The sequence below is a fragment of the Melanostigma gelatinosum genome (genome assembly GCF_949748355.1).
Source record: "Melanostigma gelatinosum genome assembly, chromosome: 3".
Lineage (NCBI taxonomy): Eukaryota > Metazoa > Chordata > Actinopteri > Perciformes > Zoarcidae > Melanostigma > Melanostigma gelatinosum.
Window position 1 is genome coordinate 8,082,561 of NC_136636.1, and position 22,070 is coordinate 8,104,630.

Genomic DNA, 22,070 nt, shown 5'->3' on the forward strand with positions numbered 1-22,070 from the left:
ACAAGCAAATGTTAGGATGTTAGAATATTAATTCTTATCAAGTGCAAAAATACAGGTTTATGTATGTATGGTGTATGTGTTTTGAACTTCACCATATTTATATTGATTGATGAAGGCTCCCGTTCTGAATGTGAGCTCGCCTGGTTCACTACTGACGAGGAAATAAAATCAATTAATCTGTACTTTGGCCTACAAACGCTGATTTCTTCCCATGGAGCCGACATGGAAACTATTTGGGTCCGGTTAATGTCTCCTGTCACTGAGCCGCTGTCCCAGGAGCTGCTGCTGACAGACGAGCAGAGACGTTTACCAAACACGGAGTCGGCGCACTTCTCATGTCTTTCTTTACCGTGGGGATTTCTTGTAAAACCCTACATTTCACTTTTCATTTCATGAAAGTGACGTTTGTTGACTCCCGTCATGCCCGAGGAGCAGTGCAGTGTGCACGAGGCACACAGCTTCTGTATTGCTGTTTTTTTAATTTTTTTCACAATCACATATTTGTACTTTTCCATTTTTTATATCTAGAATTTAAAATACTTATTGATAGCTGCAGTTGGCACGCTAACACTGTAAAGTACACGCTAAACATTCTACCTGCTTTACATCAGAATGTTAGCATTGTCACTGTGAGCACGTAAGTATGCTGTTGTGCCCAAGTACAACCTCACAGAGTCGCTAGCAGGCCTGCGCACTCTGTCTTGTTCAATAGATATTTTATGACCATTTCAACGTGGGTTCAGTAATTCCTTTACTTCATTGTAATTGGTAGTGCTAGGGTTATTGGCCTTGTGGATGGGTGCTGAACACTTTCTCTTCATCCCGACATAATCCCTAATCTTATCACATATCACACTCACCCCTGCTTCATTCAATCAGATGGACAGATAAACGGCAGACTCGAGGGGGCATTTAAGGTACTGAGCCTACATCTTAAGTGCCATGTCTCACTCGCTCTCTCTTTGTCTTTCAGATGCCAAGGAGATTGTGTTGAAAGCTCAGATCCTGGCCGGGGGCAGAGGCAAAGGTGTGTTTGACAGTGGCCTTAAAGGTGGAGTGCACTTAACCAAGGAGTAAGTATGCCCCTATCTCCATTTCACACTGTGAGTTACTGTAGGAGATAGATTCATGTTATTTCTCCTGCGACAGCGACTTTTAGAGTGAGGAGGCTCAAGGAGCTCTCTGAAGATGCTCCCTTGGCGCTTGTCAGGATTATTTGTGCTGCAAACAAACTCGTTTTCAAACAACTACCCTCAATTAAATGTTGAAAAGGTGATCTTGAGGTCGGCAGATACGTTTTTCACCCCATACTGAGTTTTCCTCTCTCGGGTTGGTTGGGTTTTGTGCCGCTGCTGAGATATATTTGACTCTATCTTAGAATTACAAAGTATGATGGCTGTATTCCTCCAATGAAGGCTTATTCTAAAATTGTGCATTTTTCAAAAGGCTGAACAACATTTTGAAAGATTTTTATTTTTATTTATTTTTGCTCAGGCTCTGCATTTTCCCCTCACCCACGTGTTCATGTACTAAAACAACGCTATCTTTTTCGTAAAGGTGCCGACCACTTACTGCCGCCTTAAAGGCAAAAAAGTGATTTATGACAATTGTCCCGGCTACGTATCGTCGTCGCCCTCCTTCAGGGTTCAGAATGGCCGGAAACTTTTTCAAAGTGAAATACGCTGAAGTTCATCGTCCCCAGACAGTGTCATGAGTAAACAGTTCACCTTCCTCTCATCTATCAAAGGATGAGAACAACCCCATCTTCATTTTTATCCACTTACAAAAGCAGAGCAGGCGTACAGCAGCCGCCCCGGCCTGTGGGCTGCTTTTAAACAGAGTGTGAATCGAGGCTCATTCACAGCGATGTGTTGATGTATCCGGAAACTGTGCTTTGTCAGAATGTTGCATGAATGCCCAGAATATGGTGAGGCTCTTTTCAACTGGGGGAAAAAAAACTCTAGAGAGATCAAGAAATACTTTTTCTGCTTTTCTCCTCTTTCATTTTGCAAGTGTTTGCTTTTCAGTGTTTGTATTTCAATAGAAATGAAGTCTGTTGTTTGAAAGAGGATACTGTTTGACTTAATACCTCTTTCAATCAGCCCTGCTGTGGTTGGTGAACTGGCCAATAAGATGCTGGGTTTCAACCTGACCACCAAGCAGACACCGAAAGATGGAGTGAAAGTGAAAATGGTGAGCCACTGAAGCAAGGAAAGAAAGAAAGATATACGTTGCTCTTTCTTCTTGTTTTTCTGACCTAATTTTCAGGCATTTTGAGTCCAGCAATGCAGTTCTGTGAAGGCAGTCTGGCTCTATGGTTTTGTGTGTTTTCTTTCCCACTAGGTTTAAACACGAGCCATCCACTGTTGTTTACTGTGGGTTTGCGCTGGCTGGTGTTATGGCTCACTGCATAAATTGAACCGGGCCCACTGTGAATTTAAAGTGTTTGGTAAACAACTGTTTCCATGTGCCACTAACGAGCAGGAATATCATTTTCTCTACTCGCATGCTGCATGCAGTACCTCCTCAAAACAGACATTTCCAGGTGATGAAGCCTCCACGGGTCTGTAGCTTGTGTGTGTGCCCCCCCCCGCACTCTGTTTACCCCTGCTACCCCCCATTCCACCTAACTTCTGCTCCTGCTCCTACCGCAGAGTTGAGGTGGAATCAAGGGAGTGTCACTTGCCATTTTTTTATAGAAAGCCCCTGCAAGTTCAGAATTATCTCTGTGTCTCAGAGGAAAAAGGTAAACAAACTAAAACTGGGCGAAAGTTAGAATTAGATGTGAGCGAGAAGAGACATGACCTCCTGTTGGTTCCACCAAGAACATCCTCTGTTGCCTGTGGCACTGGAACCAGACCTGGGAGGAGCAGCCCTTGACAGACCTGAAGGATCGGGAACAGTAACAGTGTAGTCACAACCTGTCGTCTGTCAGATGACAGACAGCGCTTAGCTGTCAACCCTGAACCCCTACTGCACCACAGAGCAGAGAACAAAGCAAGGGAGCATCTGCATGGATTTGCTAATGAGGAGGGGAGGTGATAAAGGGACGAATGGGACAGAGGGTGTAAAAGATGGTTGTTGAAGAAGACTGGGTTTGAGGTGAAAAAGGAAAGCTGGTGGGAATAGAAAAGTCTGAGTGACGAATCCGGCGACAAATCGAACGAGAGGGAACTTAAGAGTATGTTTGAGTGACTGGAGAGGACAACATTTGGACAAGGAGATAGGGCCGCTGTCTGTGAACACGGAGTGGAGAGAAGGCTATCCATCCTCATTAGCTGTGCGGTAGGGTGGAAGCAGAACATAAGGGCTGTGCATGTTCAAACAAACGCTTCATCCGAATACCTGCAGCCCATTAACCACCACACATCAGATTCTTTTTTTTTCTTCCTCTCTTTTCCAAATGAGCCTCTCGCTTGCTTCCTCTTTCCTCTCATCTTCCGGACTCTCAGCGTTGAGGTCCCTGCCTCTCATTCACAACTGATTTTCTCAGAGCTATGCTTCATAGATTCTGCCTGTGTGTGTATATGGACCCTATTTATTTGCCTGTGCCATTGTGTCCTATGTATATTAATGTAAAAAGTTAAGTTTGCAAAGGTATGTCAAAAAAACATCAAATGGTGTTTCTTATTTGGGCTTCAGTAGTATGTACCCTTATGTGATCATGAGTTCCAAACAGTAGAGATCATCATTTATTTATTTGTTACATTTTGTTTTACAAAGTTAAGAAAGCAATGTTTTAGTCAGACCTGATGTTACTTTACACATGCAAGACTGATCCCAGTCACTTCGACATAGTGAGGCATAAAGCTAATTAATTAAACTCTGGCATGCATCAGTCCTCAGAATCAGCTGATACCCAATGCCCAGTTATCGGTATTAGAACAAAAAACAAAGACGAATCGGTGCATCCATCAAGTTAGTATGGTAGCTACATTCCTCCTTCAGCCCCTCTTTCTCCTGCTATGCCACATCCAGGTGATGGTTGCTGAGGCCCTGGACATCAGCAGGGAGACCTACTTTGCCATCCTGATGGACCGCGCCTGTAATGGTCCTGTCATGGTAGGCAGCCCTCAGGGAGGTATGGATATCGAGGAGGTGGCCGCCAGCTCCCCAGAACTCATCTTCAAGGTACATAGTTTGTGGCTCGTACCCTTCACTGCATATCATATCTAACGAGTAAGAAGAACAAAGTGAAACGTATCTGCCTCAGAAACGATGCCGAATGTGAAATGGACTAATCTCGTCTGGCACAATGGAACTCTTAAAAGAGCGCAAACGCCTCGCCGTCTTGCCACACGTTGCTCTTTCATCAACAAAAGTTGTATTTGGCGTGACAGCTCACCAGGGCTGGATTGCCCAGTGGGCCTTACAGATGGAAGCTGTGCTCATTTCGTGTTTTTCAGCTAATTCAATTAATTTCTTTCCTGCCTGCATGTGTAGCGCAGCAGCTGAACATGATGCCGACATGCGGCAATACACTGAAGCTTGACACGAACAAATACACAGCCTTCTGTGCTTCATTTCGCTATTAATTAGATTCCATTTACAGAACATAATCCGCTGCAGTCACTTGGCTACTAGGCAACAGGTCTTTGTCAGTGTTAACAGATGTACCATTTAAGCACTACAGATTTCCTATTGTTGTATATCTCCCGTTAGCATTTGTCCACAGATGTTAGAGCGGATTGTAAAGATCCAGCCGAGATTTATGCCGGTTATATTTGCAATACACAGCTGTGATGTTGCTTATCTCACCCACGTGCTGGCCCTCCACACATCTCATTCAAATCGATATGGTCCAGACTGAGTTTAAGCGGAATTGTTTACACCAGTTTACGACAGCTGTCAGTTTTATACTCTATTTTCTTCAATGCTGTGCACCCTGAAATCCCTCGGCCATTTGTCTTCCTATTGAAACAGATGTATGCAAGCTTCTCGTTATCGAAGATACGAGGGTCTGACGATCATAAATCCATCGTTTCAGCCCCGAGTCACCCTTCTGTCCGTGTATGGCAGCTTGCCACGACTTAATTATGATGCCCGCAGTTTGATATGACCATCCGCTTTGTGTCAGATTAAAACCAGCGTTTTGAGCCTCTGCGCTCTCTCACTCCCTTTCTCCATTTGTGTCCCACCCTTTTACTTTCACTGCAAACCCTACAGGAAGTCATAGATATATTTGAAGGGGTGCGAGACGACCAGGCGCTTCGCATGGCAGCTAATTTGGGTTTCAAAGGACCTCTGCAGAGACAGGTAATGGGCACGCTCGCTTTAATGACACGATGCAAAGAGGAGGCAGAAAAATCTACATTGCACACACACACACACACACACGCCCTCATTGACAAACACACCAAACTTGGGCTATTATTAGTTTTCCGGCGACAGGTTGCGAGGCGTCATTACACGACACTCACTTGCCAGGTGGTCTATTGTCACATATCTGGCAGTGAGGCACAGCGCTGTGCCAGGCTGAGGTATCACTAATGGTACCGTTATTTCACCGTATATCCATGCCTCACATGGATTCTGTGAGTGAATTATGCAGCGAGAGTCAAAACTCATCACAATGGGCAGACTATCATTTTGAGAACAGTGAAGCAAAAAAAAATGTTTTCTTGTCTCAAGTTTTAAGAATGTTGCTCAGGCAGCGTGAGCTAAGAAAACTAGGTGAAGGAGGAACAGTACAGAAAAACTCTGCAAGAGTAGAGAGTTAATTTAAACGCCATTTGTCTCTTGGCATCAGATAACTGATTTGTTGTCTCTTGCACTGGCACCGTGGCATGAGAAATCAGATTAGCTCAGAATCTTAGCACTTGTAATACATATAAAGCAGCCAAGTGAATCTGCTTCCAGCGAGAGTCGAGGATGTTTTCAGCTTTGTTTGCATCATATTGTATGCAATCCTTTTTTTTTTTTTTGCCGGATACTAAATTTTTAAACAGGCAAGGAGAGGAATAGAAAGTAAATGGTTTGGTTTCTACATTGTCAGTATGCTTGTCCATGGTTACTGCGAGTCAGCTGCCACACTCTTTAATTCAGAGATAATTACAGGTCGTCTTCTGAAAGACCTCTACTGTCTGGAATGAGTCATGGGATGACAGGATCTCTGTGTCGATACAAGTGTGTGTGTGTGTGTGTGTGTGTGTGTGTGTGTGTGTGTGTGTGTGTGTGTGTGTGTGTGTGTGTGTGTATGTGTATGCCTGTACTGGTTTTGTGTGTGTGTGAAAGAAAGAAGTAGGTGAAATTAGTAGACTGTCTGGAACTGTGCAATTTAGAAGTCCTTCAAAGCCATTACAAGCCTTCAATACTAAAGAACATTTGCAGCAATAGAGAGATCATATAAATTGGGGATTTTGAGAGAGATTATTTAAGTGTGCATTATATTCTGAAACCACATTAGCATGTGCTGTAACTCGTGTCCTGTTTTGCCAGTTGTCACACCGTTTTGAGCAAAAATAGAAACATTTTTACATTTCAGCACAGAGACATGCATATTCATACAATACAAACTCAGACAGCGTGTTGTTGAAGGGGATTTGCCGTGTTTTATGTAGCCCGTGTGTGGGAGGCTGAGCGGCCTTGGAGGGGCTGGCTGCTCGGAGCCGAGCCATGAAGTAATTACTGTCCTATGTGGTCCTTCGCAGGCTGCTGATCAGATAAAGAGGCTCTATGATCTGTTCCTGAAAGTCGACGCCACTCAAGTCGAAGTCAATCCTCTCGGAGAGACGCCCGAAGGACAAGGTACCATGTAACGCCCCGCCTTTTTGTGTGTGTGTGTGTGTGTGTGTGTGTGTGTGTGTGTGTGGGGACTTGGCCTCAGTATTTGTTTGTGTGAGTTATGCAAGCCCATGCGTGTCTCTGTGTGAGTGTTTTCCTGTCATTAATTGTTCCCCCAATCATGTTCAACAGCCACACTATTTTGACACTTTGAATAGAGAGCATTTTTGCACAAACATGGAGCTAGCTGTTAATCACTGACTGTGGGATACAGGCAGACTATGTCCTCGGGTCTGAATGCATTTCAGAATGTGAAATGCATTTGCAACACATTGACGTCAGTTTCCGGTCAGCGTGACTTTGTCTGGATTAAAATCCGAATGGCTCCAGGGAGCAGAGATTTCCATATTCATAGCATGTTGATGAGTCCTAGTTGCTGATGATTATCTAAAGGCGTACCGGCGTATCATCGACTAGTAATGAGGAACTCCAATGAGGGATTGCAGCAACATTCATCTTCTTCTTCTAAAAAAAAAAAAATAAAAATAAAAATAAAAAACCCGTTTGATAAACTGAATGCTTAAATCACGGCCTTAAAAGTGATTGACATTACTTAAATTGAAATTTGTTTTAATTTGAAAAAAACAAACAAACAAACAAACAAAGCAACAAACAATGTCTGTGTTGTCAGTCGACTCTAATTACATCAAATAGAAAATGTCGCAGTGAATCCAGACCTTCAGCTCATCATCGTCATGGTGGTGATGTCATGTGTGGGGCGGCTGTGGCTCAGTGGGTGGAGTGTGTTGTTCTTTGATCACAGAAAAGACCCAGATGGGTCACATTTCATGGATATTACCTGTATGTCTGTTAAGATGGAAATATCAAATAAATGGTTTAATTTGGTCTTTCTTAACAAGTGACATTCTCTCTGTTAAACCACATCAAAAACTATTCAACCTTTCCACATAATTTGTCAAACATGTTTTATTAGAATATTGTTTTATTTTATTATTGTCCTCTTTGATGTGTGAGACTCCAAGTACACATTTCATGGCCTGTTTTTTAAAAATTGTCGCCAACAACAGCTGGAAGAGCTGATCCTAAACGGTGTGTTTGGTGATTCAGCTATTGAGCTGTACCAGGCTTCTTTGGATCACTATTTACCATCGCTACGGTTCCAGCTTCAATTCACGGGACCACAGCCGGCCTCAGTCCAATTGTTAGTCGTTGCATGTGTATATCTCTCTTCCTGTCTTAAGTGTTCCCTGACGAATGAAAACACTTGAATACCCAAATTTAAAAAAACAGAAATATGTTAATTTCTGTCACTTGAATTACAAAAACATGACATAAGTGTAGGTTAGCAGGTAAACATGTCAAGCGCTCATCATTCAGACGAGAAAGATGTTTTCCATCGCCACGAAGCATCTTCTAGCTGTTGAGACGCTGCTTTCGTTGAACTTTTAGTGAACTTTGTTTTTCTCCCAAAGGAATGAGAGCGATTGTCTTGTCTGTGGCGCTGAACGCGTATCGACTGTGACGTGTCTTATCGAGACATGTCACGACATGCTGAAGATGCATCACTTCTTTGATGTTATTTAGTCTCCGCAAAAACAGATACTTGTTCAAAGTATGCTTCATCAAAGATTGACAAGAGGAGTTTGTTGTTTCATGATTTCTTATGAATATTAATGAATAAAATTACTCCTTTCAAACGATGATTTTTCACTGAGAGGTGTGCGGTTTTTCTTTTCTAGCAGCAGGGAGACGCAGTGGCCGTGATTGAGGCAGGCTTTGTAGACAAAGCCTCTCATTGAAATCATTATTTTGGTTCGATTTGTTCACGTCACAAGTGAGCGCTGCCATTTTCCGGCAGGCCTTCAGCAGACGTGTATTGGAAGGGCAAATTTCTTTTGATTTGTGTAGTGGGAGGACACAGAACGTCTACTCCTCAGTCCCCGGAGAGTGTTCGCTGCTTGTACCGTGTGTCTATGTACACATGTGTTTGTGTTTCTCTTTTTGCGTACGGGACTCCCAAAGCCAATTACCATCTTTTAATATTTTCTTACACGTATTTACTCTGACATGTGGTTGATCTGTTTACCTGCAAAGTGCTCATTAAAAAGGTTCAATGGAGAACTTGACGCTGGAAGTTTTAGAGACATAAAAAGTAATAGACGCAATACATAATAGTTGTATTTTCAATGTTTGAAATTTACAGATAACTGATTCCTAAATCGTTCTCGATGTCTGCCCCTGTTTTCAGTCTTTATGCTAAGCTAAGCTAACCCGCCGTTGGCTACTGTGATGGCACATTTCCACTGTGACTTGTTTATGTGTTTTTATTGTCAGAACATTCAGTGTTTTGTCTCTTTTTGTCTTGTGAGATAAAACTTCAAGGTTTCAGGACTTTACAAACAAGGTTAATAAATGTCAGACCTGGTCAGTGAGAGTCCTCTCGTGTGTGTGTGTGTGTGTGTGTGTGTGTGTGTGTGTGTGTGTGTGTGTGTGTGTGTGTGTGTGTGTGTGTGAGACTCAAGGACGTGGTATTGTCAGCTTAGATAAGGGACTGAATGGGGATGCAGACAGTTGACGATTCAATGGTTAACCACAGAATGTCCTGATGTCTGAGTGATGACTCATCGTACCCCCCCACTCTGTGCTCGGGTCCTTTATTATCAGTCGTGCACAACCTGCACCCTGGGTGTGTCCTCCCTCAGACTGCATTGCGCTCTGTATGACGATTGAACCTCTGCGCAGAGAATAAATACTCTAAAATACAAGTTTCAGTAAATTTCAGTACTCACTCTGTACTATTAAATATATTAAATCGTTTTTCCCACCACACTACAGCTACATATTTACTGTACAGATGACAGTGGTCTCGTTCTTCTCATCTCAACAGACTTTTTCAAAATGTCGACCTGTCACTTTTTAAGTGTTGTTGTGTATACAGCCCTTTGCCTGATTTATTAGATACTTCGCCTGCTATTGCTTTAGGTAGCTTCAGGAGTGTGCCCGGTCTCTTTGAAGTGTAAAGGAAATGTTCATTTACTATAATGGTCTATCCCGAAGAGGCAGTGTCACAAACACATGCCTTAGTGCGCCAACCTCCTGAGATAATTAGGACCAGCATGCCGAGGGAACACCCCTCAGTTCATTCATTTCAGGTTTTGGAAATGATAATTAGTTGTCTTTTTATGTCTGAAGTCCTGCTTCTCTTTCCTTTTCTCTTGCCTGCCTTCTCCCTCTCTCCCACTTTTGTGCTTCCTCTGTTGCGAGTCTTCATTCCTTACTCTGTCTTTGTCATCTCCTCATTCCTCCAGTGGTTTGCTTTGATGCTAAGATCAGCTTTGACGACAATGCTGAGTTTCGTCAGAAAGCAGTCTTTGCCATGGACGACATGACTGAAAGCGACCCCACAGAGACGGAAGCAGCCAAGTGGGACCTGAAATATATCGGACTGGATGGAAACATTGCCTGCTTTGGTATGGAAACAAAACCCTGTAACAGAACTCATTCCTGCACACACACACACACACACACACACACACACACACACACACACACACACACACACACACACACACACCAGCCATTAAATACATTTCCCCATAAGCGAAGCTCTCCTGGCATCAGGGTTTAATGCGTCTCTCAAGTCGCGTAAGTGAAAAGCTCGGACACAGTTAAAACTTAGTCAAAGTAAAGACGGCCTCTGCTCTTCTCCAGTCTACATTACAGGCAGCTTTCTGAGGACTCCAGAAGGAATGCTCCCGTAACCAATGCGTTCTAATTAGCTATAATCCGCCCGGAAAGTCTCCAGCGAGCCAGATTGTTAGCATTCTCATTAAAGGCCCCCTCTCGTCATAAATCAAAGCTTTTACAGTGTACAGCAGCACTAACAGGTGCTCTCGCGTCTCACCCCGTAGCCTCATAAACATATTAGATGTCTGTTAGCGCCACCCCCCCCCCCCTTCTGCATCCCCAGCTCCCGGCCTCTCTTAAAGTAACAGCAGCTTTTAAGGCCCTGCAGCTTCCTCGAGAGCTCCGTAAGCCACCAAAGTGGCAGCTATTAAAGCAAATGTCCCTTTTATTGAGACCTCGGTTGGGTAGCTCGCGAAGACACAAGTTCAGAATCAGCTTTATTGGTCATGTGTGCTTACGCATACATGGAATTTGTCTCCGGTTTCCACTCCGCTCTCAATGTACAAACACAAATTTACAATAAACAAGAAAATATATGTATAAAGAATAAAAAAGGGCAGCAAAAAAAGCAGAACGGATGTAGGTATAAACATTTAGCTGTAATACAAGTATAAATATATCCAAGAGAAAAAAAAGTCTGTGTGTTTGTGTGTGTATCAGCTTTTCCTAAACCAAATGAGAGAAGACGTTTTTGTGCACTTGGCTCCCGCACAACTCAGCAGGGTGCCCGCGCTGGCAGTTGGCTAAATGATGACACAGGCTGCAAAAAAAGTGTAGCAGATCCTCTGTTAATCAACGCTCTTTTCTCTGAAGTTGGGAGTTCAGTCATAATCAAATTTTCTGTCTGTTCCTCGACTTGAGGCATTGAATATTCCTGTTTAGAAGATTTCCAACCAATTCGCTTTTTAAGCGTGACATCTTTTTGACATTCTGCTTTGGTTGATGATTTACTGCTGGAGTCCTCGTTGGGTTACACGTCATCTTTCATTCAGTGGAAGGTAATGACATTTAAATTCAATCACGGCTGCTGCCGACACACTTTTCTCTCAGGGACTTTTTAAAATGTCTATTTCTGGACATTAACCTGGACTGAATGGTCGGATTTAACTTGATTGCACTAAATGAATACATCGGGTCATTATTAGGCTATAGTAGCATTAACTCTCACTCAAAGCATAAAATGGTTACACCTGAGACACCATAAGTCTTTCTCTGAAAGGCAACTTTTATTTGGCCAAATATATGTCTGCTTATTAGTTCTCCTGGATTTTCTTTTTTCCAGTGAATGGAGCCGGTCTGGCCATGGCCACATGTGACATCATTGACCTGCATGGAGGAAAGCCAGCCAACTTCCTGGACCTGGGGGGAGGAGTCAAAGAGAGGCAGGTGTACGAGGCATTCAAGCTGCTGACTGCCGACCCTAAGGTAGGAACAAAGTTTTACAAGTGCGTGTTGTCTCGCAAAGCTTGATTGTTACAATTGAGCACATTATCTTAAAGCACATAACTCAAAGAAAAAGTCAGGGTGAAAAAAAATAAGCTATTTTACCACCTGTTGCATCGTCTTTGGTATTGCAGTCATGTATCTTGTCATAGCACATTCATGGAGCCTGCCTGCTTAGCGCTTTGTCACTGAGACGACGGCTGCTCATTAGACTGAGGGACCTTGGCATACGGCCATGTTTCACTGAGAGTCTGTCTGATTATGTGCCATCATTTTCAGCTGCAGAGGCATGAATCGCTGCCCTGCACCACATGTGCATCCACACACATGTGCATAATAATAACACAGCAGAGGCTCACATGTAACTCAAAGCATGCCTTCTGAAAGTCTTGCAGCTCGGGAAGAGTGGCAGCTTGAGGGGTTTTACAGCTTTACAAGTGATCTTGCTCTATGTTCAGGAAGCTTTTTAACTCCAAGCTAAACAATATGAGCCTTGTAACAATACCACTGTGCAGATTGTGTGTTGACAGTCATCACACCGCTAATTCCCCCGCTGCTGTCACTCCCACATCCCTGGACTGATCTCCGGTTGCCTCTGTATTAGCGTCTCTGGCGTGGTTGTAATACAGAGGAGCATTTGATACCAATTCAGTCTTCTGCCCCTTTTCAACCCGTTATTTACACATGCTGATTTCACTTGGCAGGAAATGCTTTCAAGAAAGATTTCCACTCACCTGTAGGTTGGCACATTCAACCATTTAGTAATCGGTAAATCTACTAGAGATGTCTGCTTTTCTTCCCTTACTAGTATAATGCTAGCTTTCCTGATTTAAACATCCAGAGACCGTGGCGAGAGAGGCTGTGAATAAAGATGCTCTTACATACTTATTCTGTCAATACTAGACCAGCAGAAAACTCAATTTCATCTTAACTGAAAGATGAAGTGTTGCGGGTCTGGAAATGGAAGCTTTTGTTTTAAAAGGTTCTGCCTCATATTTATGGCACAGCAGCGAACAGACCCGTGTCGCACACCTTTTGTAGATGAATGCTGAAAACCTTCCAACCTTAACACCCCAGCAGGCGACACACTGACTCACTCCGAGTTCCACTTTATGTAGATTCTGTTTGGTCTCATGTGAATACAAGTCAATGGTCTGTGGAGCGGAATAAAAATGATTATGGTGGGAAAAAAGAAATGGGATCAATATGGGGAGAGAGAAACTACAATGGCTTGTCACTCTCGCTCGGTATGGGGCCACCACCCATTATTATTATTATTGAGCCCTCTTAAAAGGTGAAAGTCTGCAGAAACAAAATCGGGTATTAAATTCTGCATTTATTGCATCGCGCTCTCAAAAACAAAACAAACAAAAACAATGCGGCATGGACAGCAGGATGCTCCTCCTCCTCCTCACTCTGCCTGGCCCTCCTTCTCTTCCTGTCTTGGGCTGATTCCCTGGATCCAGATGGGGGAGTCAGCCTGCTGTCTGTCCCTGCTGCTGCGTATGGAAATGGAGACGGGGAGCTCCTCCCTAACAGGGAGAAAAGTAGAATAGGATTGACATTAAGCTGGGTTGGAGGCGCCATTAGCATTTCAACCAGGGGAGCTGAGAAACCTGCTCTGATCTGTGGAGGGAATGTTAATCATTCCTCATAAGAGTGCAAGAGAGAGAGCTGCTCATTTACTTTTCGTGTTTTTTTCTTCTTCTTTATTTCGCCAATTACCACAACTAAACTAGGACATACGAGCAGAATATGAAATTGAAATCATTCCCCAGGCTAGGGGAATGTGATAAGGCAAAATGATGGTTTCCAATAATAAGTTACTGCTTATTTGCCTTAAATATCAAGGAACACCTTCAAACATGCACCCTTTTGTGGAGAATCTATTCACTGTTTGAACGTCCCACACGGACCGGTTCACATGTATTTCACATCATCATTGTTCCAGCTTCTTTTGAAGGCACATGTTATGAGGATGCTCATTTCCACTGGTGCTGCATGAAATGAGTTTGGTGGCGGTTGTAGGGACATTAATGTTCTGCTGCATGCGTGAAAATATGCCACTGTTTGTGCTGTGACTTTTGACTTGGAAGATTTTAATTTTTTATGTGCTTCGGAAATGACAAAAGTGCATTCAGCAGCCAAGCAGGCAGCATCCCGCTCTAATGACGGCATACATTTACACAAAAACAAGTATTTTGGTGTCCGTCTTTCTCCCTCGGATGCTTTTACGCTTTTTGTCTCCCGTCTCTCCGGCTCTCTCCCTCTCAGTCGCCGCTTTGATGTCTCAGGCTCATTGTGCTGAGTGGAAGTGATGCGAGCGTACTGCTGGCACTGAATAGCAGAGATGACAAAGCCTCCTTCTTCTTATTTGCTCAGCCAGTATCTTCTCTTGCGGCGTTTATTCCCTTTAACATTATTGTTATTTTGCAAGAACAGGGAAGAGAAAACAGATGAAATGAGGATACTACATGTGAAGTGAGAACAACATATGAAACATAGAAGTCTAAATCAAATGATTGAAAGCAAAAAATAAAGCAGTGTATAGCCCAGCATGTTAAATATGTGAGATGTTATGTAGCTCAGCTGGGTGTACTCGACCATTCAGTTTTGTTTGAAATTCGGCCCCCGGCTTTTTAAGACATATTTATTTCTCATGCTAAAATAAATAGCTCCACTTTCTTCATAGCCACGTATATATAACAGTCTGTTGACAGAATGGCTGAATTTATTAAGGTTTCTCTCACATCACCTGTAGGCACAGAGCAAGAACAGGCAGCCAAATAACCTCGTTATTGCCTTGTGCCTGTGCCGTAAAGAAAGTGGCAGATGGATGTTATCCTTTTCTTTTCCTCAGTGCTTAAGGCAGTTTTCTGTAATTTTTATAGGCTAGAGTAAATGACATTTTTCTCAAACACACCGTTGTTCTATATTTCTAGAAACCTCGCCACTATATCATGTACACATATACACTGGGGTTTTTTTTTCCACGGTTATTATATTTTGAGATATAGTGTCACACAGAAATTTTAAGTCTGTGCAAACCAGCGATCTTTAACATCTCTAAAATATAAAAGCAATTAATAAGCACTTACTGAAGTGTTTTGGGAAAAGTACTCTCTGGGGGGGGGGGGGGGGGGAGACAATGAAGTATGTGTGTGGGCAGCCTGATTACAACTGAATTTAATATAAAGTCATAGACACACAACTTCATTTGGCGGTAGATGGATGACGATGGAGATCAATTGTGTTTATCTGACTAAGATTTGGGTTTCTATTCCCTATCAACAGAATATCTGTCCTTTCTTACAGGAGCCACAGGATTCCAACAACACTGAGTGAACTGTTTTTGAGGGAAGATAAAGTCTTTCCATCTCAGAACAGCGTTTTGTTCCGCCGACGCTGTTGGCAGAGAGCCAGCGTCACATTTCCGTCGTCGTGAGAACGTTCTGCTCAGAGCTTCTGTGTTCCTGTGAGCGCAAAAAAACTCAAATGCGACGGAGGAAGAATAAAAAACATACTGTTAGAAAAGTTTTAAAAGTCAAGTGGTAACTGTGCATCGGTTCACCGGTTTCTGCTGATATTATCTTATTTAGATAATCACAAACTGGTTTTTTTTTGTGACACCCTTAGTCTGTGTGCATGCATACCATACAGTGCATGAGTCTATATATAGGTGTCCATGTTTGCGTTCTCCGTTGTTACCTGCAGGCTTGTTGCGTGCTCCTCTAGCTCGCCGTGCGGCTCCTCTCTCAGGAGAAGGAGGCACAGATTGGCGCATTAGTTCAGCTGGGTGATCCGCCTCCCGGGCAGATATGGATATTTATAATATATTGGTGCATAATTGTGATGTTGATAATGAAAAATCTTTTCAGCTCCCCTCGGCGTGTGTGTGTGTGTGTGATCTCAGTTTGGAACGCTGAAGCTCACCTGTGAATTGCCGCTGCGTTTTGGGATTGTTGTGCATGTCTCCTAGCGCTTCAGCCCTCGTTGCCCTCCAGCAAAACGACATACAATTTTCCTTCCTTCCAGCTCAGTGGCTCTGCTTTAACTCACCTTTGGTCCCATTAAACCACTTTCCTTCTTGTTGCACTGACTCTCCTGAGGCCGGCCAACTCCAAGTCCCATCTCCCCCTTCTTCAGGGAACGCACCACTATTGCTGCTTTTCCAACTAGGGCTGTGCGCGATAGCTTGACGCTTCATTCATAACTCCGACGCTGCGCTCGGTGTCCGTCGCTGCGTCTGTCCTCAGTCCGGAAGTCAAAACTTACTGAAAAAAGATGGATGTAATCATTTCCAAAAATGATTCATCTGAATGTTTGCTCTCCGGCTTGCTGCACACAAAGGGTGGCATGGTCGGAATTAACATTTATATAACCACAAGAACACAAAATCATATTTTACCCATTTTTTTTTAGGGTGATGACACCATCAAATATGACAACAAACATTCGAAGCTTCATTCGAAAACCTCAATAGAAGCTTTGAATGCAAAAAAGAATTAGGTTTGGTACAGCCCTCCAACACAATCTTCTGTTTCCTATGAAAGCGTCTTTATTGGTATTATTTAGCACGACTAGTGTTGTGATGCATACCTGAGCACTTATAGTGGTGCCCCAGTGCATCTTCCTGCCTGTCTGCCATCTAACTATTTCCTCTTTTGTTTTCTTCCTCTCCTTCTTCCAGTTCTCTCTCTCAGCCTCTCTCTGCTTCTTTGCATTTCTCTTTTCTTCCCTGTAGCCTTTCATCTTGCTAAATCCTGCTAAAGTCAATGTGAGGCGCTTCCCCTCAGTTTCGTGCCTTCGAGCTAAATCCCACAAGAGCCCATGGCACTGCCTTTTTTTTGTCCTCATATGGAGATGTCTGAGTCCATGTCTAATGTGCTTCAACATGTGTATGCAGTCACAGAAAGGCAGTGGCTTTGGTCCAGACCAGGTGAGCCACAGAAATGGGTTTGTTTAAAGTGCACCATCCTGTATTCATGCTGCATGGGAAAGATGGAAAGGAGCCCCTATTGTACAGGGCTGTGCCCTCAGGGTGTTACAGCACAGCTCATTCAGTCATTGTGCAGAAACACAAATAAGTGCAAATACCTTTTTGTTGCACCCACATCATACACCAGTGTTTCCCCGCAGGACTTTGTGAGGCTTTGGTGGATGGACCTCAGATCCTCTGGGGTCTGAAAACACACGCATGCGGCGCCTCACTAAACAACTTTTAATCACAAAAGTCACCTGTGATACGAGAGGGGAAAGAAAACACCTTGCCGCCGGAAGACGAGGGCCAGTGGGAGATGCCGGCTCCCCGTGTTATAAACGGAAGCAATGCAAAGGGGTTGAGAAAGCAGAAAACAAGTTACTCCACGGTAATGGAGTTCATTCCCAGTGTGCAGAATGTTGCACTAGCACTAAATAGGGGGCCATCAGTGGAGGAACGAGTACTTAGTCCAGCCAACGCACTGAGGGGCTGCCATGTGGAGGTCAGGCCACAGAGAGAGTGAACACTGCTGGTAACCGGCCGGCGGGGGGGCGGGGGGGGGGGGGGGGGTGTTCTTTAAGGGAGCTGATGAATTCCTATTTTTTCAGTTATATGCTGTGCTGGTCATTGTATTGGTTTGCCATTATAAGGGAAAGGCTCTACCTCTTATAATGGTTTTCCTGCAGATTTGCTTACAGTGCATTAAAAGCCTGCGTTAGTGACACATGTTGTCGTTTTTGTCTGTAGACGGCCGTTGCTCCGTGAACTCAGAAACATCAGACATTACAGCTCCCTCGCGTCTCTAGCGAGGTTCAACTTTGATAAAGTATTTCAGCTTTGCCAGCACATATTGTGTATTTTTCACACACGATGTCTGCTGACAAAGCAACAGTTTTAGATGAAGATGTATTGTAGTTTTCCAAATGTCTTATTTATATTGTATTAACGAGCCTAAAGGGGCTGCAAAACTCAGTGATTGTACTTGACAGCAGGTTTCCCAATGTCATAATGACATCCAATCTTTACTTGTGACTCTTGGAGACACACTTGTTGTCTCTTCCTCTTTCAGAATGTTCCTTGCTGCCACATGTCACAATGAACACTTTGTTTGACTCGGCGTCGATAGTTTGGGATCTTAATCAGGGTCACGATAGTCTCAAAACAAGTCAATTATTCTTCTGCAAGATAACAATCCAGATCACACTGGCAGTTACTAATATAAGGGGTGGTTATGTGATTCTATTTAGAAACGATTGCTACTTTTGGGATGTTGATAATTAACATCCAACTGGTAACCGGGAATACGAATGTTGACTGCTTATGGTATCCTTTAATCAGTTCAAATAAATATTAAGACTCGAAAAAATGCCCGCCGTAAAGTTACAGTGAGGAACTTTATACCAGTTATGAAATAGTGTATTAAATACTGATGCCTATATATGACCTTCCCTTAAATCAGCAGTTGGCAGCAAGACACAGGAACTTGTTTGCGTTGCAATACACTGGCTGAATATGCCAGGCAGGCACACAGCGAACAACCTCGCAGCTAACACTGCAGCTTACACTGCAGCTGGCAATAAATGATGGATTTAACATGGTTGTGCATCAGCTATTGTTGCATTTTGGGTTTGGTAGGCACAGCACCCCCGCATGCCGGCACCGATCTAGTCAGGTAACGGTTAATGAGCGAGTATCAGCTATTGGTCAACATTAGCATCCCTCGTTGGTTTACACTTTCCTTTTCACTGCATCAACCTGCATCAGTTATTTGGCGGATTTAATAAGTTTGACTGCAGTGTACATATAAATATGTATTTCAGTTACTCATAAGCATGGAAAATAGCTGAACATATTAGATTACATTATTACAATAATTATACTGGCAAGTTGCTTGTTATTTTAGCCTTTCAAATATTAGTATTATGTTAATACAATAATGTGCTGCAGGCTAGTTCATTGTCTTCTGGGGCACTGATTACCCTTTTTAAAATAACCGTGCTTCAGTTCATCTGAATGGGGCAGGCTGCTCTTGACCACGGTGTAGGTTGGACGGCAGGTGGCTCGGTGAAAAGGTGTTTCTAATCGTAAAGAAGTTTCAGATGAAGAGAGAGACACTCAGACCATGGATGAGATTAATTAAAATGCAATAAGTGGTATGCATTTTAATCAATTAATACATCCAATTTCACGAGCCCCTTTGGTGTTGTGGCGAGCTACGTAACTGTAGTTTGAATGCTTGTCTCGTGAGACGGGGCAGTCACACGTGACGGGACAACGGCACTGGCTCACTGGCTTTCACACACGCGTCGCCTTGTTGTCCTTACACTGTCATGGTCCAAATAACAAATACCATGCACACGTTGTGAATTTGGGGCGAAAAATGTACACTTTGCACCTAAGGAGGTTCATGCCATAAGCGAAGGACAGAATCCATACGCTCTCCCCCTCATTCTTCTTGTGAAGGTTCATTTGAGGAAGTGACGGAATTGTCCAGAGATGCGCCATGGAGCTGATGACTTGTCAGATTGATTTTCCCTTCAGGGAACCGGTGCCTTGTCTGCCTCCGTCTCCATTTGATCTGGGTAAGGACAGCGCAGCATGCTTTTAAAGACTCATGTCATTTTCCACTGTCACTGAACCATCATGTATGCATAAAGACTATGGATCGCTAATGTATTCACCTCATTCCAGCACCTTGTCTTGCCACCAATTTGTCCCCTGTTGATACACACACACACACACACACACACACACACACATAGAGACAAGTCCCATGGGCATGTCTGATTGAGCTTTCTCTTATCTGCCATTCCTCATCCGTTGGAAATCAATAGAGGATCTGGGATTGGAGCTCGAGCTAATTGAGCGCTGCTCTGTCTGTTCTCTTATTGCTGCCAGGAGCGATTTGTCATCGCAGCACCTGGTCCACACCACGGGGCCAGCGGGAGCCGGCCAGCGATCAGATAGGGCCTTTGGATGCCACAGGGAGGGGAGCCGCGTGTGATTGAGCAACCTTGTGAAGTTGAGCACTCGGAGGACGGGCGTAGCAACGAAGGAGTTCATTTAGCCTCATGTGCCTCCGTAAGAGCCGTTTCTTCCTCTACACCTGATGACACAGTTTAGGAAGTCACAATTGAATGAATGAATGCATTTTATTTATATAGCGCTTTTCACAGACATAATATCACAAAGTGCTTAACAGAGCAGACATTTAAAAGCATAAAAAACACAATGTGACCCTAGGGTCAATAAATTATATACACAGAGAAAAATAAAAAATAAAATATAAATGTAAAACATATTTTAAGAGCAGGTCTAGGACATGGGTTTACTTTTACACAAACGCCAGCCTAAACAGGTGGGTTTTGAGCTGGCTTTTAAAAGTATCCACAGTATCTGCGAGGCGCAGCGTTGCAGGCAGAGCATTCCAGAGCCTCGGGGGCCACTGCCTCAAAGGCTCGGTCACCACGGCTCTTAAATCGTGTGCGTGGGACTGACAGAAGACCTCGAGCGTTTGACCTGAGAGTGCGGGCGGGTGAATAGGGGCGAAGTAGATCAGCTACATAAGCCGGAGCCTGACCGTGAAGTGCTCTGTAAGTGATGGTGAGTATTTTAAAGTGTATCCTAGATGCTACAGGGAGCCAGTGGAGAGATCGGAGTACGGGGGTGATGTGAGACCGTCGATTTGTCCTGGTGAGTAATCTGGCGGCAGCGTTTTGGATGACCTGCAGACGGTTAAGAGCAGATACACTGAGTGATGTGAAAAGTCAGTTGCAGTAGTCAATGCGTGAAGAGATAAATGTGTGTATGATCATCTCTAATTCAGGTGTTGATTGATCAGTTTACTGATATTTCTTAGATGGAAGAAACATGACCTGGACAGCTGCTTAACATGGGGGTCAAATGACATGGATCGATCAAAGAAAATCCCAAGATTGCGCAGGTTGCAATGGGCAGCAGAGGAGAGTGGACTAATAATCTGCCTGATCATGGGGACAAACTCCTCTGGAGCAATAACTAGGACCTCCGTCTTAGAGTCGTTGAGTTGCAGGCAGTTTTCTGCCGTCCAGTCTCTGATGGCATTGACACAGTCCAGGAGCCGAGTTAATGTGAATGCCTCGCTGGGTTTAAATGACAGATGGAGTTGGATATCATCTGCATATAAGTGATAGGACACATTATAACTTTTTATAATCGGCCCCAAAGGTAACTGATAAAGGGAAAATAACAGAGGCTAACCTAATATTTTCCACAATTGACTGAATCATTTAAACAATGAAGGGAAAATCTGAAGGCCGTCGGTCTTTTTGACGGACTGGAGCTCCAGTGCAGCTGCGCCACTGGTGCGGAATTTGCCCCCGGCGAAGCGAGTTATTGCAAGATGGGGAAATCCCACGTTCAGAGAGTCTGGTAAGTCCAGTCTCCAGTGTGACAGCAGAGCGCGGGTTCAGCCTTCAGAACACTATTATAATAGCCGTTCAAAGTTTTCTGCCAGAGGCAAATACACTTTACATGTGTTGACTTGTAAAGATGACGCACGGACCTGTTTTATTTTTATTTTGTTTACACAGTTAGCGGACCGAAACTATGTATTTGCTGAATTTGACTAAAAGTGTATTGGATTAGAATCAAAGGTTCGGCCTTTAAATAAGCCTTCAACCTATGTCTTACAATAATAAAAAATAAAAAAATGAAATGACAGGCGATACAAGAATATGACAGCATTTTTACAACACCTGTCCTTCAAAATGATGGACAGTGAGAAACTAACACAAACACTGCTCTCTACTCTCTTTATTTTTTTTTACTTGACGCTGAGGCAGGTCCTTGGTAAATTACTGCATCATGGTCATTGCATCCATTTGCATGTCTTTCCCATCCCACCGCGAACCAAGAGACATCCAGAAAATAAATGAACTTACACCATTGTTCTTGGCAGTCTCACAAACTCCTGATTCTCTAGAGCTATATATCTATATATATATATATATATATATATATAGATATATATATATATATATATATATATATATATACATTGGCGGTTCTGCTGTGTTTACACCTCACACATGGTTTCAGCATATTCACGGATCAGTAACCCACGATAATGCCTCATACTAAATGTGGTATGCTGTTGCTAGCCAGTGTTATCCTTACAAACTGCTTTTCTACCCTTCTCCGTATTATAAATGGAGATTCCTTCCATCCAAACCAT

The 22,070-nt window shown here is 43.4% G+C and overlaps 1 protein-coding gene across 2 annotated transcripts in view; it reads left to right on the forward strand.

Moving 5' to 3' along the window:
• The window catches only part of suclg2 (succinate-CoA ligase GDP-forming subunit beta), a 76,678-nt gene that overhangs the window by 28,620 nt on the left and 25,988 nt on the right, over nt 1-22,070 (forward strand). Inside the window, exons 3-9 of one of the 2 annotated variants that reach the window (XM_079297289.1) lie at nt 974-1,073; nt 2,103-2,193; nt 3,979-4,131; nt 5,167-5,256; nt 6,651-6,747; nt 10,053-10,214; nt 11,714-11,856. In XM_079297289.1, coding sequence (XP_079153415.1) covers nt 974-1,073; nt 2,103-2,193; nt 3,979-4,131; nt 5,167-5,256; nt 6,651-6,747; nt 10,053-10,214; nt 11,714-11,856 — 836 coding nt within the window. The remainder of the gene's footprint in view (nt 1-973; nt 1,074-2,102; nt 2,194-3,978; nt 4,132-5,166; nt 5,257-6,650; nt 6,748-10,052; nt 10,215-11,713; nt 11,857-22,070) is intronic. The other variant, XM_079297288.1, reaches the window with a different exon arrangement.